Source organism: Thermobia domestica, chromosome 1 (assembly GCF_964235325.1).
Source record: "Thermobia domestica chromosome 1, izTheDome1.hap1.1, whole genome shotgun sequence".
In the NCBI taxonomy this organism is placed as follows: Eukaryota; Metazoa; Arthropoda; class Insecta; order Zygentoma; family Lepismatidae; genus Thermobia; species Thermobia domestica.
This window is the reverse complement of record NC_137454.1, coordinates 221,098,831-221,118,369: the sequence shown is the minus strand read 5'-3', so window position 1 is coordinate 221,118,369 and position 19,539 is coordinate 221,098,831. Positions and strand designations below refer to the sequence as shown.

Genomic DNA, 19,539 nt, shown 5'->3' with positions numbered 1-19,539 from the left:
GAATAGGATTTTAATGGGATCATCATTTCTAGAACTTTCTTTTAAATTCCGAGCAAGTTTAAGTTTCGCACGCCTTATTTTGTTCGTGTCTACAGTTAAAGCAGATGTTATGTCGCTAGATTTATGAGAAGTTATAATTCCAGCCTTTGAAGCTGCCTGAAGCACAGCTGTTATATGTGCCACTGCCCTCTCGCTTACATTGTATCTCTGAGCAATCATAACAGTTTCAGTCAAATCTAAGAAAGTCGTTCCTAAAGTAATGCATTTTTTTTATGGAAACTAATGGAGCTAACTAATACTAATACTGTAGCTAGTTCATAATTTTTTATAACTAACAACAGAACAGCTAAACAGAACAATATTTCAGCTACAGACTCATTTTTCCACATAGTTCTCACCATTTGTTATGCACTTGTTCCAACGATGAACCAGGGCCTGCATATCGCGCTTGTAAAAATCGGCATTCCCTGGACTGTCTTCTGGATTCCGGCTCGTAGTGATAACACCACGTACCATCTCCAGTGACGATGCTATCCAAAAAAATTGTCACGTTCATCTTCATATTGGTCCAGCAGGTCCCAAAGGAAAAGGCAAGGACGAAAAAAGCTGTAGAAACGCTTAATTGTATTGAATTTGCCACCTTTTCTGGCCCCGGAAGAGGCACCCCTATTCCTCCCAAGGGCATATAACTGGCATTTTTATACTTGAATGTCAGTTTACATAGCAACTGACATGTATTTCACCAAAAATATGTTTACTTTAACATAACTAAAATTAATGAACAACTTTGGTATTTTTTGCAATTTTCAGTGAAATTTTGAAACTTTGATGCAATAGTTCTCACAGAAGATATTATCAGATTTTTTAAAAAAAATCTATACCTGCAATGTCCATGTGGATTGGCCACTTTTGCCAGGTATTACATTTCGTTCCGAAGAAAAAGTGGCAAAACGACCCACCCTAGTGTCATACTAAAGAGTCCGACTAGCATATGTTTCCTGCAGTAGTCAGGCATTAGTATGATGGTAACAGTACATCAAAACGACTCTGCATAAGGCCCAATATATGTTTAACGTTTTATTAGTTTACTCAAACCACCTTTAAGGGTTTTACACAGAAAATACTGCTTGTTCGTTTAAGGCTCGTACGAAATTAAAACTCATTGTATAAAGAAATACAATGGAAAATATGCTTACCCTGTAAAGATCCTGTTGAGCTGTTTGATCCAGAATTCCTTTGTATACTAGATTCTCTGCAATAATAATAAGATATTCATTATTACTAACATTTCTATAGAAAAAAATCTGTACAAAACTATTAAAATAGGACATTCTAAAAGTATGTATGTCAAATACGTTTACGATAATAAGTTCTATTTCAGGCTTATAGGTTAAAAAAATGTCTTATACCATAACAAAATACATCCCAGCACGCGCTATTCCGAACACAAGGAAGCGTGGTGCTGGCAGTTTCTAACATTTCCGACCTTTCGCCAAAGCATTCCATGTCCCTGTTGTCAGGGCTTACCTTTTATCTGCTTTGGATCAACCTTGAAATCAGAACGTATCTGAAAATTCTGTTAAGAGCATGTCTGGGAAATATACTGTAGGAAATCCCCAGCACTCTTTGCACATTGAAATATGCATTTTTGGATTATGTATGTGTGACTTCCTTTACACTGATATGGATAGCCACTCCATGGCTTCTCGAATTCGAAAGAGCGCGTGTTGAAATTTAGATTTTCTACGATTTTGAACAGCCCTAAGTCTGAAACTATATATTTTCCCCCAAAAGTTCATATGAACTTTTCCTTTTATTTTGATGTGAGGAATCACCTCTTACATTTTGTCGGTATAGTTCATTAACCTCTCTCTCTCTCTCTCTCTATATATATATATATATATATATATATATATATATATAGATAGATAGATAGATAGATAGATAGATAGATAGGTAGATAGATAGATAGATATAGATATATAGATATATAATTACACTCACTGACTAAAAACGAAGCACACAGGTGGAATGGAGGGAAAGAATGAAACTTTCCAGGTTGCAAGGTCATATAACGTTACTATAATGGTTACCATATCAGATCAATCTGACAACGTTTGGTTGTACGAGCGTAATACGTGCTGCATATGAGTAAGTTGTAGCATCCCGTCGGGCACGGATACATACATTGATGTGGCTCGGAAGTGAGTCGTAGAGGTGTTGTATCGTTGACTGAGGCAAGTTCAGTATATAGCTGCTTCAACTACACATCGAGATCTTGCAGATCAGCATGAAGCGGAGTTGGCGCCCGTTAATCCCAGACGTATTCAATTAGGGAGAGAACAGGTAATCTTGCTGGCCAGGGAAGAACCTCAGCATAATGTAGACAATCCATAACACACGTACTGAGTGTGTCCAAGCGTTGTTTTGTTGAAAGACTGTACCAGCGTACTCTCGCAGGAGTGGGAACATGCCGAAGCAGAATCTCACCCACGCTTCGTTGTGTCGTCAAGATTCTGCGAATTACTACAAGGGGTGACAAAATCATATGCGATGACTCACCATACCATGATGCCAAGAGTAACGTCGGTGGCATCCGTTCAACAATATTGTCTAGATGTGATATCTGTCCCCAGCGCCTCCACACAAGCACATAATGTAACGTAGAATCGAAACTCATTACTAAGCACGGTCCACTGCCATTCATGAAAACTCCATGCTGCTCGAGTGCATCAGTACTCCACATGAGCTCGTTTATACAATGGTGTTAATAGCAACCTACGCAGGGTACGGTGCATCCGCAATCCAGCTTATATCAGTCGTCAAGAGACGGTGTGAATGGCCCAGAATGTTGTACAGAGTCCATTACTTGTGTCCGGATGGCAGACGCAGACGCCACAGGGTTACATAATGATTCATGCACAATGTGACGATCCCCCGTGTTGTGGTCTGTCGTAATCGACCGGAACACTCACGTCGCGTATTGATGTTTTCAGGTATCTACTGGCTTCAAGATTAAGTCACAGTGATACCAGAATGTCCCCCATATGTAGTAATCGTAAGAAACGCGTACTGGCCTTGTGCATCCTCATGATGCTTTAAATGCCGTCAAATCCTGGTAATGCTGTCTAATGCGGCGACGATACGTTATGTGTGTTTATTTCGCTTTCTGCACGCTGCTGACTGACTCTCACAGCGCTTCAGAACTGAATGACACGACCAAGATAATTCCCTCCTGCTGACATTTTTGGCCTCTGGTGGTCTAAATCTTTGAAACTAACCTCTTACAACCGTCCATTGCGCTACACATCAACTGAATTGCAGTTAAATTAGACGATTACTTCTTGATCCTTCAATAATTTTGTCAGTGAGTATACATAAACGTGTGTGTTCAGTTTCTATTTTGAATGAACTGGCAAACATATCTGACACTCAGAACTCGTTAGACTCCTTTTCTATAAAATAGATTATCAATTATATACAAAATACAAACTATTTTGTTTCATTAGAGAGAGTTGTGTGTCACGAAATATTTCCATTTCGATATATAACACATTTTTGCTGTTCAAAAAATGCACTTTGAGCACCTGAATTTTAACAATAACAAAATATTTCTTGTTTATGCTTTGTTTACTATACTGAAACCTAAAAATAACTATATTGTAACAAAATTTTTATTTTCTAGATCGCCTGCAGTAAGTCCATCAATAGATCCGACTGCGTTAGTATTCTGCTTCACAATATAATACTACACGAGAACGTACAGAAACTCCTGTGATTCTGGTTGTGGACAGATAGGCCTATTTGTTCCTGGAAATAGAGTTATCGGCTCTGTCTAATCCTCAATTCATTTAGAAGATAACAACTGCGTTGGTGAGCAGATAAATCGGATTTAGTTGGTAGGATTGATATGTAGGTTCATTGACCTTCCCTTATATGCGCCAACAGTTCGTATAGTTAAGATGAATAACATAATAACACGTACAGGTTTATAAACACTCTATTATCTTAAACTGCATTAAGTGAATTAACTAACGTCTTTCAAGATGATTGTATACTTAATTGAACATTTATTTAGGATTCAAGGGTTGTGGTATGATGTAAGTGATGCAAGATACACTTATACCATTAATTCATATTAATATGAAATTCAAAAACAAAAGAATGGGAAAAGTATCAGAACACTGAACGTGATACATGCGAAACCTCAAATGATTAGAAAAAATGTCCTTGAACAAATGAAATTGTCCTTTCAAACCTTTTTTTAAATTGCAAGCCTGTAGAATTGCAAGTCACGAATTCTCGCTTCACTAGGACTCCATATGCAAGATGATACAAATAACTATACATTAAAATCTGTAATTATGGTTGCTAGATCTCCGGGCTACGAAATAAGTCTACGGTCTTAAATATTAAGTTACCTGTCATTTTTGCCTTATTATTTACAAGGATGAATATATTTTTATTGTAACAATAAGACTAGATTTACAATCTTTTCATTGTTACACTATCGCATGGCACCAGCATTGCCTATACTTGATGATTTAACAGAGGTGGTAAGATGAAACTTAAAATTAATTTCGATCGAAATGAGCTGTGCAATGAGCTTTCAGTGTTGAAATATGTCCATATCAACACTAATAGGAAGGATAATAATAATTGTAAATTGTGGAGTGAGTTGAATAACAATAACGGCAAAATATAGACACCACGAAGGAATATAGGACTCTACTTGACCTAGTGAGGAACTTCACAAAAGTATGAGTAAAAATGTAGGTATCTACAACAATAATTTATTTTCATTTAGTTCGATACAGTATACTTTGATTACTAGTAGTGGTAGTCTTTATAGTTAGTAATACTGCTTATAAGTGTTGGAAGTAATGATGGAAATAAAGAAAATATGCAAACACCACCAGTTTAAAATGTGTAAAAAATGAAATGAAATCTTTGAGTTTTACGTCCCACGGTTATGCCGGTTAGGCTAAAGGATAAAACAGAAAAGGGAGAAGAAAGAAAGAATACTCTTCAACAAATGAGATGCATGGAATAAATCGTGAGTGGGAACCCTTCGCCCCTGGTGGGGGGGGGATATTCATGAAGCTATAGGCTTATGTCTAATTATATTGGAATATATTATCCATTTCTTAATTTCGAACATACTAGATTCAATCGAAACGAGAAAACTTTTTATCGGACTTCTGAAGAAAATAAAATAAAATAAATAAATACATGACCGTGTTTATTATATATGGAATCTCCAGTCACGACCCCCTTTTCAGTTTTATTAAAAATAGAAGAAGAAGATGATGATGAAAGGAAAAGGAAGATAGAAGAGAAAAGAGGTAAAGTAAGAAGGTGCTAAAGAGTAAACTGTTACTGGATATTTTGAGAAATAGGGTAAAGGAAAGTGAATAATTATCGAATTGGGATCATTTCCAATGGCTATTGGGTGAATGTTTTGTATTAAAGTGATCAAAGGTAGACACATGTTAACCCATACATCCCAGACCTAGATCCATTTAACCCCAACTACCGAATTATCCCAATGTAGCTCTGAGATAGATGAGAAAGTTTAATTTTACCGTTTATTCAATATTTCCAGAAGTTCTAGACTAATATCCAATATTTGAAAAATAAACGACGAAGTTGATGGCATGTTAGAATCGACCACAAAAAAAAAAAAAAAAAATCAGCAACACACGTTTGTCGAAGATTCTGACTCTCCAAGTTCTCTCATGATGATCGTTCGTTCAGGTTACTTCAGTCCTTTTTGCTTCCTTCATAAAGCCAACTTAAATTAAATTAGTATTGACATTCAACGACTTTAATTGCCAACTACCATTAACTATAGTAACTCACACATATATATATCAAAGAATCGGTGCACTTAATACTAAACCTACATTTCACTCACACTCACATTCATACAGGACAGTGTATACTTCAGGTTACATTTAGTTGAATTAAACTAACCTAACTACATTTCTATAGACATTTATTACATTTCAATAAAAGAAAACTTAATTTGACATAACAGGAAAAATTTGATACATGAAAAAAGAATGTTTCATAAGCATGCACAGAAATCTGCTACTTTCAACAATATCAAATAACACATTTCTCTTTCTAGAGATATTAAAAGTTGGATTACATTAAGAAAAATATTCGACAAAAGACGAATGACAAAAAATAAAGGAAAAAAAAGAAAATTCAAAGGTCAACATATTTAAGATTCAGTGCAATGAATACATATCATTGTGAAAAAAATATATATAATTGGTTAATCATTCTTTAAAAAAAAACTAGTAGCATTTTATTGAGTCTCTGTCCCAAGAGGAGAAATTTCGACAATTTTATGAGTCTTTGTTCTCACGTCTATAATAACTCCTTTTTCTACTCTCTTTATTCACTATGATTGGTGTCCATGAGAGTATTTAATCGTTTGTCTTGACGACAGACAAAAAATTTAGTTCCTTCGTATTATATATATATATATATATATATATATATATATATATATATATATATATATATAAATTTCATTTCGTCACTTGACGCACTTGGTATAAAATTTCAAAGTTTATCGAGATTTAAAATATCGAGTCCAGTCCCAAACATTGGGAACTTATTTCCATTATACGATATCCCAATGGACCCATCGTAGGTCCTGTATTCACATTACTAAATTATTAACCAAAATCAGTTCAACTTAAGGTCACTAAATTTTTATTTCCAGTATAGATCGTGGAGTCAAGAGATTGTAGTCACTGAACTGACGAAAACCAAATAGTTATGTTTCCAGTCGTAGGGGAGGATTTGTTTCATAGATTACTGATAGAAGGATTCGTTGGTGGGGCGCACTGTTTCGTAGTTTACTGATTTCACTATGATCTCGCAAAATAAATTTGGATAAGGATTAGGGTTATTTTTACTTTTCTTACGACCTGCTACTTGTTCTATTTACATGCAGTATTTAACATGATATTCAACTTTAATAGTCACAAACATCAATAACAACTCAATAAGGTGTCATTTATTACAATTTGCGCGGTAATACTTTATATCACAAATAGTTGGTCAGTGTCGGGTGTCAAAAATCTATGGCAACCTAAAACAACCAGGGTAAATACCGAGCCTTTTACATACATACTCGTATATATATATATATATATATATATATATATATATATATATATATATATATATTTCATATTCCTCAATATAATCAATTTCACTCGAATATCAATCTCAGTATTTCGTCGACGTTTAAATTCTACATAACCTTTTTATATTCGATAAATATTCACATTTTATTGGCTCAAAGACAAAACAAAAACCCTGACTAACAAAATTCTTTTTCTTTTCATAAGGTTGCAACATTGAAATGTATATGTATAAACCCGATAATTAATAATAATTCTCAATTTACTAAGATCCGCGTATAAAGGAATGGTTGATATTATTTAATAAGTTGACATAAGAGGTGGAAATACAACAAATAGAGCAGGCACGTAACTTTCAAAATATGTAAGTACATATATAGATGTATATACAGAGAAAGAAAAAAATCAATGTTATTCGAAACTAGTGGGCCCAAACTACTAATACATACACCATATAACCAATCAATAGAAAGAAAACCAGAAATCATTAATCAATGTGTATAATTTGTACGATCGATGAATAACAAGTAATTTTCTGGGAATCTGAAATTATAGTGTACCTTCTCGTCAGTTTCTCCCGTGGTGGATTGAATATCGTGACAAACGGTAGTAAGTTGTTCTGAAATACCTCCACGAATTGTATCCCTCGATGTCTCAGTTAGTACATACGATCGAAATAAGTGATATGAACATTGGATGTTTTCATGAGTTTCAGAAACCGGGGGGAGGAAGGTTGAAATTTTAAAAAAATCTCGAAGTAAGAAGGAAGAAAGAGACAAGAGAGAGAAAGCGGCGCCAACGAAAGGAGAGAGATTAAAGTACTACTCACTACACAGAAAAGTGATATGAACATTGGATGTTTTCATGAGTTTCAGAAACCGGGGGGGAGGAAGGTTGAAATTAAAAAAAAATATCGAAGTAAGAAGGAAGAAAGAGACAAGAGAGAGAAAGCGGCGCCAACGAAAGAAGAGAGATTAAAGTACTACTCACTACACAGAAAAGTGATCGAATTTAAATATATAACAACTCATAGCCAAAAATATTCACATATGCCAAAAGAGGGTGGTTTACTTAAATACGTAAACTAGGAGGGGGTCCTGCTGCCAAGGATGCAAGTCTGTGTCCATCAGATCCCAATCCCACAAGAGTTTGCTTGTAAGATTGAAATCCGAGCCCCGTATCCGGCCCAGACCAGCAGGATAAAAGGAGAGGGGGAAGGGACCAGGTAACTGCGTCCCCAATTTTGAAATCTCTAAGTAAAAAAAAATATTCGACTCCTCAGAAGAACTAAGAAGGTTCAAGGACAGTAAAGAAACTAGAGTAAAAGTAATAGCTAAGATATCCCTAACTAATGATTTGCCAAAAAAAAATTAAATAAACTAAATTTTGGATCGGTGATTTCAATGACCAAACATCACCGATGGCTACCCTGCGCAGACATGCCAAAGTCTGGGACGTCGTTAATTTCCATCATCTAATTAACTAAGAAAAGAAACGAAAGTAGTTAAGAGGGTCATGGGTCGACGTCCGGGTACGCGATGGGCATAAATATTAATTTAGTAGCGGTTGATTTAATCGGATAGTCCGAACTGGGCTGTTAGCTATATGAACACTGCACAATAAGTAAGGTAAGCAACGAAAAAAAAATCTCGGAGAGTCAATGAATGTTAAAGGTACAAATGACCAAACCTGTACTTTTCAATGATCACAGGATATAGCAATTATTTTTCTTAATTATCATTTCTGTCAACCTTTAAAAGTAAATCCCACATGATGCTACCCTATCTGTTGAAAGGCTTAAGATCCGGGGCTGTTAGTATGAGGTACTCAAATGCGAAGTAACATACAATTCCCAAACTACACTTTACTATCCAAATAGCAAACTCGGTTGGATGAATGTACTGGTGTAGAAGTCAAAACGCGAGAGATTTTTTTTTAGTAAACGTATTCATATTCTCACTATATAATATACACTAGGCCTATCCATTTAAATATAGGTGTCATATTATCTCATTCACTTCTTATTATAATCGTATTATTATTATATCGTTACATTTAATTATTATTTACTCATTTCCACACGAAGAAATATTTTACAGACACCCTATTTCATACATTTTACATGCAGGTCATACACATATTCACATTACGCACTAATAAACATATAATTATCACGATCCGTCACGCTTAAACTACTACACGATAACATTCATCGAACCACGGACTCTTTGTTTCGCAGCACCCAAATTATATTTACTTCGCAGTTTTGTTAAAAAAAAAAGTCAGGCGTGCACACACTGAAAGTTAAATTGTCAACGATGATTTTATTTCTGATGTGCTGATAAAACTAAAGCAACAATGGAATTTTTCTACAGCCACGGGAAAAGAGAATTTAATATTACATTTTGAAACAAACAGTAACATCATGTGGGCTATTAAGAAGATAGGCGTTCTTGATTTCAGTGGATATTTCGATTGCTACTTGACCTAGCAAGCTGTAATTTTCAGAACTACGAGATCTCATGCTACTTCATTAAAACGTACACTCATTTGAACCGAAAACCATGTCCATGGGATGTAATTTAGAAATAAATGGCCAAAATCAAACAAACTAAATCACTAACTCGTGCAATGACGTAATGTCAACAAACAACTGATTAGCGAAAACGGACACGATGGCGCTGTAGTGGAGACATAATTTACCGTGTACCGAAATACATACTTGTACTTATGAATCAGAAATCTAATATTTACTCTCGTTTAGTGTGCTTTGAGTTAGACAAATGGTATTAAACTAACGCATATGAACTACACTGTCCTAACCGTAGAAATCACACACTCACACAGATCTACTAACTACACACACCACTATAAATACTACACATAAAAACTAACTACACAAGCACCATTTAATTACATGCGTATTGAGGAAAAGTACTCCCTTGTTGGTATATAGAGTTGGCTCTATTAGACTTTATGGGGCAAAATGAGAAGAGTTAACCCTAGGTCCAATTGACCTGACCAATTATTTACTAAATGATTACTAAAGATTGATGCCCTGGGGGCACCTTAACGAGGTTTATTGAGGGACCCTTCCCCTGAGAGGGAAAAAGGCCTTAAAACAAACAATAACTAACCCATTCCCCCGCCAGAACTGGTTCAGTTTGGAAATGAATAGGAGCCCCTTTTTGTTAGCTTAAGCTGCCATTATGATAATTAGTATTACCGCTATGAAACCTACCATGTACATGCAGTTATTGATTTAAAAAGATATCACATTTACCAGATACACAAACGAAACGCACAAAACAGGTCGTATTGTCCCTAATCCCTAACTGAATTCGAAAAGATAAAAAAAAAATCACTTTCCTATACTGTCTATCCTATCTGGGCAGCAAACATGGCTTCCTGCAAACCGAAATCCTGTATTTCACTTAACTATCCACTGTTTCTTTAATGAAAATACATATTTTTGTGCTCCTAAACAGTCTTCGATGTTTCAACTATGAAATTAAATCAGAGTTTTACCTGAATTCTATTAAAATCCTAGTCCTTCCCAGTTGAAATGTGACAGTACACGTTAAGAGCTGTGCGTCCAGATGCGTCCTTGATTATTATGATAACATTGCGCCGAAAACAACAGGGGTAGGAGAATTCCCCCAATCAGGACGAAAACTTTAGCCGCGGAAATTACAAAACAAATAGAAATTTGTCAAATCCAGATAAAACCGGATCTGAAAGTGACTATGGACTAGTGAGAGGGGGTGAGGGAAATATTAGGTACCTGACTGAATTCTACATTGGTCTGAAATTAATAAAATTTATATCCAATGACGGAATTATTTTTTTGGTATGACGTCGGCCTGATAAACCTTGTTACTATTCAACTTGTATATGCGAAAATGGGATTTACACTTAATCAAAATATAAATAAATATATTATTCAGTGGGAATATGGTTACTAATGAAACCTTTCGATCCATTACATTTAATTTGAAGTAAAGAGAGTAAATAAATTGTGTAACTAAACCGAAATCGAATTTTAAAAAAATTACTAGGTACAGGGTGCGTAAAAAAAGTTGCCATTACTTTCAACTGTAATGGTACATTACAAGGAGACGGTGATGATGAGTAATGAATGAAATGGTGGAATGAAGAAAGTGGGAGGAAACAGGATAACCCCGAGAAAACCCACGTACACGGTGTTTGTCCACCACAAAGTTCACTTGGCGGAGGCTAGGATCGAACCCAGGACCCCAAGCACCAGAGGTGAACGCTCTACCACTGAGCCACCGCGGCCCCCAGTTTCAAATGTGTGTTCTCAATTAACAAATACACTTGTCTTCGGGCTTGCCTTCTGTTTAATCCGGCACTACAGAATATTGTATACTATGCACTTCATATATAATGTGTATGCACGCTGAATTGATACGATATTTTGCAGGTTGAATACTTTTTATATAATCGATTATCGAGTCACATTGAAAGAAACTTTTTTCGAAATTTGAAAGGAAGTTAGAATCTCAACAGGATCTGTTTGCGTTACAATTTTTCCCTACTCTTACATGAAAATAATTACTTATAATAACTTAATAATGAAAAGTTCTTATTTCTAGAATTTCAATTTAAAATAGGACTAACGTCAAATCTTTAATACATAAAAAACAGACATTTATTTAAATAGTGTTCATAATAAGAAATGATAATGGCTAAAAGGTTCAGAAATGCCTTCTCACAAGCAAGGTTTATGAAATATCACACTCCGATTTGCTTGAAACTCCTGAAGTGAGTACAGACATCAAAAGTAGGACATACGTGTCTTCTATCGGCCAACGTGAGTGATGAAGGGGTAAACACCCCTTAAAGTGCGAACATAGGGCAATATGACACATTTTAGCATGACCATAACTAGCCACACACAATGGGAATTTTCTTGAAACTCCTGTAGTGAATAAAGGAATCAAAAGTTGGACATACATGTCTTCTTATATCGGCTAACGTTGGTGATGAAGGGGGTAAACACCCGTGAAACTGCAAATATAAGGCAATATGACATTTTATCAAGGCCATAACCAGCAACGTACAGTTGGAATTTCCTTGAAACTCCTGCAGTGAATAAAGGAATCAAAAGTAGGATAGTATGTATTTTATATATTGGCCAGCGTGGGGGATAAAGGAAATAAACACCCCCTATAAACTGCGAACATTGGGCAATATGACACCATATAGGAAGACCTGACACACGCTTCAAGTAAAAGAACTCAAAATAAAAACAATAACCAAAAGTAAAACTTGTAAAACCTTCATAATATAGATATTGCTAATGAAAAACAAACAAAATAAATTAAAGTACAAAAGAAAAATGAAATGGAATCTGAGTTTTACGTCCCATGATTATGCCGGTTAGGCTAAAGGAGACTGTGATGATGAGTGATGAATGAAATGGTGGAATGAAGAGAGTGGGAGGAAACGGGAGAACCCCGAGAAAACCCACGCACACGGTGTTTGTCCACCACAAAGTTCACTTGGATCGAACCCGGGACCTCAAGCACCAGAGGTGAACGCTCTACCACTGAGCCACCGCGGCCCAAAAGTACAAAAGATAAAACACACGAATATAAATATAGCAATGGCGTCGCCTTGTGCAGTTCATAGGAGCAGGTGAACGATCTAATATAGCGCTCTGTTTGTTGCTCCTTAAGATATTTAATGATATTAAGAATATTATTATACTGTCATTTCAAGCTACTCTCAGCTTGCTTTACCCCTTGTGTATATGCATTCCATCATCACACTATGTTCACAACAGAGCAGCGAGCGTGGTAGAATGTTCTGTGTGTAGTACGGAAGGAAAACGCGGATAGCTGAGGGGAGGAACTGTGGTCTCCTGACGTTCAAATCAAGATTTGCACGAGCAGCGTTGACAACTATTGTTGACTAATTTCGAGTAATATGGCGCTTTAAACAGAATTAAAGAATGAACTTTTGCAATTTAAAATAGAAGAATAAGGTAGTATATAACTTATTCTTTGAAGAAGTTATCTACCTTTCTTTTTATGACAATTTCTTCTAATGAAAATAAACTAATGGAATAAACAAAAGTACGGCTCTCCTAGGTCGTACCGAAAGGAAATCCGAAACCTAGGAATAGGAGAATTAGAACTCTTCCCCAGAGATTCTTATGTTAACACAGAACAAAAATTTTAATTGATTTTCAAGACTTCTTTTTAAATACGTATAATCTCTGATTTTTCTTTGGGCTACGGTTTTCTTGTCTAAATAAACTAAAAGTTTGTAAGAAAAGCAAATAGCTTATCAAAACGTACTGTACTTGGTAACATTGCTACAATTGTAAAATTTCACCTTCTGTATTGTGGGAACCTGAAGGAAATTTTGGAACTGACTTTTCTATTTCAACATTCATCTTAAACATACGCAAAATAGAAAAAGACCATTGTTGGTATTTGCAGTGATGTGCTTCAGCTCTATGTACTGCTAGAAATTTAGGTAGGTATGCGCTCCACCGCTTTCAAAACTATAACTTATTTCCATCCTTATTCTTCCATTATATCTCTCAATTAAGTAAATATATACTGAACTATAAAAAAAAAATTAGATGAATATATTCCGTATACTCTCGTATACCCCTCTTGATAGGTGTGTAGTGTTAGGTTTTCCTAAAATACTTTTTCAATACACAGTGAATCTAAGGCCTGTTCGATACAGCAGCATTTTTCGGAAGATTTGTTGTAAGAAAAATCTTATCATTACCCTATTTTGTAGAGGATTCTGTTGAACGATTGCAAACTACTGTATATATTTTAGTGCACTGACGGATTATGAAAGTTTAGAATTAAGTTAGAATATAATCGACCAAAGTTATCTATCATCTAGAGGTGAAAACTAAACTGTGTCGAAATTTCAAAATTAATTTAAAAGAATAAATGGCAGATACGTATATTATGAAATGAAAATATCATTGTTTTGCTTTTCTCGCGTCTTAAATGAAGGGAATTAGCAGTGGGCCTGAATTATGTAATATATTTGCAACATCTGATTGAAAAAGTAAAGAAGTATGAGCACTAGAATAAACACATTAAAACTACGCTGAATTTAACAAGTGTGAGCACCAGGGGCGCACCCATACGGAGAATCTGTCTTTGTCGGATCTTCCCTCAAAACTTCCTCAAAACTCGACATACACCCTCCCTTCCAAGAGAAACCGAACGTTTAAAAAAAAAACAAAAAAAGCAATGTACATTTTGGAACAAATCATTTTTATTAATCAATGTATTCCCCTTCTGCATCGATACACATATTTGCACGCTCCAACAAGTTGTCAAACGATTTCTCCATGTCCTTTATTGGAATAGTCTTTAGGACGGCGGTCGTCGCCTTCTCAATGGCATCAATCGATGCGTGCCACTTTCCTTTCATCGCCAAATGCAGTTTCGGGAACAGATAGAAATCGCACGGAGCGAGATCTGGTGAATAGGGCGGATGATGCAACCGAATAATGTGATTTTTGACCAAAAATTCAGTTACAAGTCGCGAACGATGTGATGGTGCATTATCGTCCAAAAGAGTCCAACTGCTGATTTCGCGATATTCGGGCCGAATACGACGAATTCTTGCCAGCAAACGCTTCATGACGCCCAAGTAAAACTCTCCAGTGACTGGGGGGCGCGGTGGCTCAGTGGTAGAGCGTTCACCTCTGGTGCTTGAGGTCCCGGGTTCGATCCCAGCCTCCGCCAAGTGAACTTTGTGGTGGACAAACACCGTGTGCGTGGGTTTTCTCGGGGTTCTCCCGTTTCCTCCCACTTTCTTCATTCCACCATTTCACTCATCTCTCATCATCACCGTCTCCTTTAGCCTAACCGGCATAACCGTGGGACGTAAAACTCAAAAATTTCATTTCATTTCTCCAGTGACTGTCTGGCCGGGCTGAACAAATTCTTTGTGAATAATTCCTTTTGAATCGTAAAAACAAATCAGCATCACCTTAACTTTTGACTTCACCAAGCGACTTTTTTTGGGTGTTCCTTCATCCGGCGCTCTCCATTCAGCACTTTGCCGCTTTGTTTCGGGCTCATATTCAAAACACCACGTCTCGTCACCAGTTACAATCGATTTCAAGAAGTTTCGATCCTGCCGAGCACTTTTAACGATGTCTTTGCAATGCGCAATTCGATCAACTTTTTGGTCTTCGGTGAGTTTGTGTGGTACAAACCGCGAATTAACCTTCTTAAGGCCCAAAACTTCGGTTGTTTGAGGAATGCCTAGTTCCATTTCAATAACTTTCACCGACGATTTTTTGTTATGTTTGATGAATTCACGCACTTTTTCGATGTTTTCTTCCGATAATCCGGTTCTGGGACGGCCTGATCTTTCGTCATCATCCAGCGTCTCTCTACCCGATTTGAATCGCCTGAACCACTCGTAAACTTGCGTACGGGATAGACACTCATCACCATATGCATTTTGTAGCATTTGGTGCGTTTCACTAAAAGTTTTGCCCAGTTTAACACAAAAGTCAATTGCAGCTCGTTGTTTGAAACTCATTTTCCGACCGATGTACACAACACACTGACAGTTGAAACGCAATAACTTTGTTGCCGTGCATCCAAATGTCATGACATTTATACCAGTTGTCAATGAGGGACTACGCCATCTACCGGTAAAATATTACAACAGATGGCACTAGTGGTACTATTTGTTTTCAAAAGTTCGGTTTCTTTCGGAATGGAGGGTGTACGTTTATACACTTTCATAATAAAACTATAATTGTTTAGTAGAGAAATGACTGATGTAGCCTAAAGATCTGATGATACACTTCAACTGTACTATTTATTTTCTTTAAAAAATCTAATTCTATATTTTTTCTTAAAATATAGATGGCGGAACTTAACGATTAGATATCGTTTCTCGGTTCTAGAATTACATCGGATCAATCGTACATAAGTGTAGTGTCTTATAGTAATGAACTCCCCTCTCAAAATGTGGACTCATCCAACAAAATTTTCTGGGTGCGCGCCTGGAAAGTACGTCAAATATTCTATCACGATTTGTTCGCAGGGTCATTTCTATTAAAACTCATAACACTCTTGTAGAAAAAGAAGTCACATTCGCTCACTTTTGATTGATTGCATCAATTTTTGGGTGTTTGAATATGCTGTATGTCTCCGTTAGGAGTCCAAAGATTCTAGTAGCTCTGTTTTTTTTTCCGTAGTTTGGTTGGTTTCATGAAATATCCTGGCCTCATCACTTCTATAGTGTGACTATTGATGTCTTTGGTGGACAGGCCCAGGGTTCAATTCCAGGTGTGAGAACATCCAACACATTACAGTAATATCCTTTTTAAACTGCAAATCTCGTCTGATATAGCCTAACATCTGACAAAGAACGTAAATACAAAATAAACAGTCATGAAGTGTCTTGAGACAACAATGCAAAAGTACTTGGACAAAGCTTTCGTAATTAAAGGTGCCTCTGCAACTATTTTGATACATTGCATGTTTCGTGTATACCGTTAACAATTCACAAGACAGCATGCCTGGCAATTCAAATATACAAGATAGCAGACGTTTGCAGTCTAATTGAGATTCCATGTAGTATATTATCGTGAAATTGGTGGTGAGTCTGTAGAAAGAGAATTGCATATAACAAAATTAATGAAAGTTATAGTAAGTAATCCGATGACTTCAGAAACTGAAAGTTGTTTTTACCATATTAAAGAATATAAAAGCATTTAAAGGAGTACCGTAGCTCAAAATAGTCTCAGTGCATTAGCTATACTATCAACATAGAAAAAATTGTAGAAACTAAACTTCAGAAGAGTTATTGACAAGTTGATTGCCTAGAAGAAAATCGGAAGTGATTTGATATACTAATGAAATGGAGCATTTTTATGTATGGGTACTTCTTATATATATATATATATATATATATATATATATATATATATATATATATATATATATATATATATATATATATATATATATATATATATATATTCTTTCATTGATTTTTATGATTTTTCTTATTTAGAATACTGAAAGAATTCTAGAATTAAAAGTTTCTAATAGCTGTGAAGTACCAAAAATGTATGGCATGAGACACCACTGAACTATAGTAATAATAGAACAGACAAAGGCTACAAGAAAAAGGCCTCCAAAAGTTTCAACTATTTCACTCTCATTAAAGAAAGTGCTAATAAGATCATTAAAAACATGATAGTATTATTTAGTCAGATCTAAGCATTCTCTGTTTCATGGCAGATGTGTTAGCTACCATGATGAGAAAAGTCAATGCCCTGTTAGACATCGTAGGTACGTATTACAGATGTATGAAACAAGGACATTATGTTGAGCAATGCTACATCTACTTATCAAGTTCGGACAGTACGATCATAAATCTAGTTGGGCACCATCTCACCATAGCGAATAGATCGTGCACCAAAAGAGAAAGCAATCTTAAGTTATCAAATGCAAGTGTAACTTTAATTTCGTCCGGAAATGTCTACAACATGGAGAATTATGTTTCTCATGAGGATCGCCCAACTAGTTTGCAAATGTAAGATTAAGATCAACAGAGCATATGCAAAATTTTAATTTGATGCTACAATCGCAAAATGCATATGTTAGAAGGTACGACTGAGTACATAACTTGAGATAGATTGCATTAACCGACATCGCTAAACTAATATTGAAGCCTTTTTGAATAATTAAACTGGCTACGAACAAAACATTAGTCGTCTGTTTCTCTTCATTCTCTTGAAAATCAGGAGCGTCACCTAGAGAGCTCAGGAGAAAAATATACTTATAACCAACAGTAATAAAATATTAATTTTAAAAAAACGCTAAAATCGCTTCTGTCAGTGAAATCATCTTATGTGCTCTCCTCTTCCTCCTCGTTCCAAACAAAACTTGAAATGATGCTATTATACGAAAACTTCAATTGTTCCTCCTCAAATTCCTCATTTATCCTTTCACACAACCTTTTCAGTATTCGAAGCATAATTGCTTCATGTGATGTGTTATATGAGACAATCGTTCTGCAGTATTCAAATTCTGGTAATTTCGGATTAGTTTTTGGACTTGAGTATTTTTAGTACAGATGTTACATTAGATAAGGATCTACAACAGAGTCTGAAACACGTACTCCGATCGAGAATCTGATAACGATATTAGTAAAAGCGAGTATATTAATCATTCAGCCACAAGTAGACTTCGGTTGTTTCGAAGAGTAAGAACAAAGTGGAATCACTTGTTTGACTTACTCTCTAATCAAGTGATGATTCAATGCTAACGAGAACATCAGTTTATAACCTCTCCAATTAGAAACAGTAAACACTTTCACACAACGAGAATTTCTCATATTCATTGAGCTATAAGGTTAGGCCTTTGAGAAATACTGTGGTGTATCCCTAAAATTTGGTGAGGATTAGGTATTAGATTTCTGGGCTTTCGGCATCTATGCCCATGTAAGCCCGTCACATATGGGGGATGACGTTCGTCGGCGATCACACTATCCGAGGAAAGGGAAGAAAGAACGGTTTGGGAAAGAAAGAAAGCTCCCTGGAACCTGTATGTTAGGTACCATCCCAGCATTTTGCTTAGTGTGAATGAGGAAAACAAGAAACCCTCACTCAGAATGGCTGGCCTGAAAATGTTTCACACTGTTTCGACCAAATGTACCCACCGAGAATCGAACCCAGGACCGCTCGCACCCAAGATGAGAGCGTTAGCAACTACGCAATAAAATTTGGTAAAAGCATTGCTCTTAACTCTTATCCCTTAGCAGTACTCTAGCAAATAAATAATAAATACGTCGAATGTAGGTATAGTTTCAAACCTTTTAACTCTAAAAGACATCACGATATATATTAACAATATTTAATATAATCACTTCTTTCTTCAAGATATTTCTTGCAGCAGATGACAAACTTTTCATACGTCTAAAAAATCTGCTAAAGACTGAAGACAATTATAAAACTATTTTAAAAGTCTGTAACTTCCTTGGAATTGCTCCATCCTAGTGCATCTATAAATGAGTCGAAAAGCTGAGAAACCAGAAAGCTCTTCCAATGCCGTGTGTAGGTTCTATAAGTTAGTCTACATGAGCTACCTCCTGAATATATTAATAGCATACACGTTTTTGGCAAGGAGACTTAGTTCGATTCATAGTGGGAGCTCATGTAGTTTGGATCTAATATTAACCTGTTAAGTCAATGTGTTGTAAAACAGCCTTAGTGCCTGATGTGACGTTTAAGTTCACACCAATAAAAATGGTTTACAGATCGATTTTTTTCGACCGGTCTTCAAATTCAATATGCACCAACAATACTTCCAATATGCACCATTACTTTAAC

General features: G+C 35.9%; 1 protein-coding gene across 1 annotated transcript in view; it reads right to left on the bottom strand.

Moving 5' to 3' along the window:
* LOC145694263 (uncharacterized) overlaps positions 1-19,539 on the bottom strand; it is a 462,080-nt gene that overhangs the window by 7,944 nt on the left and 434,597 nt on the right. The window contains exon 15 of the mRNA XM_081770360.1: positions 1,197-1,252. Within this exon, the coding sequence (XP_081626486.1) occupies positions 1,197-1,252 (56 nt within the window). The remainder of the gene's footprint in view (positions 1-1,196; positions 1,253-19,539) is intronic.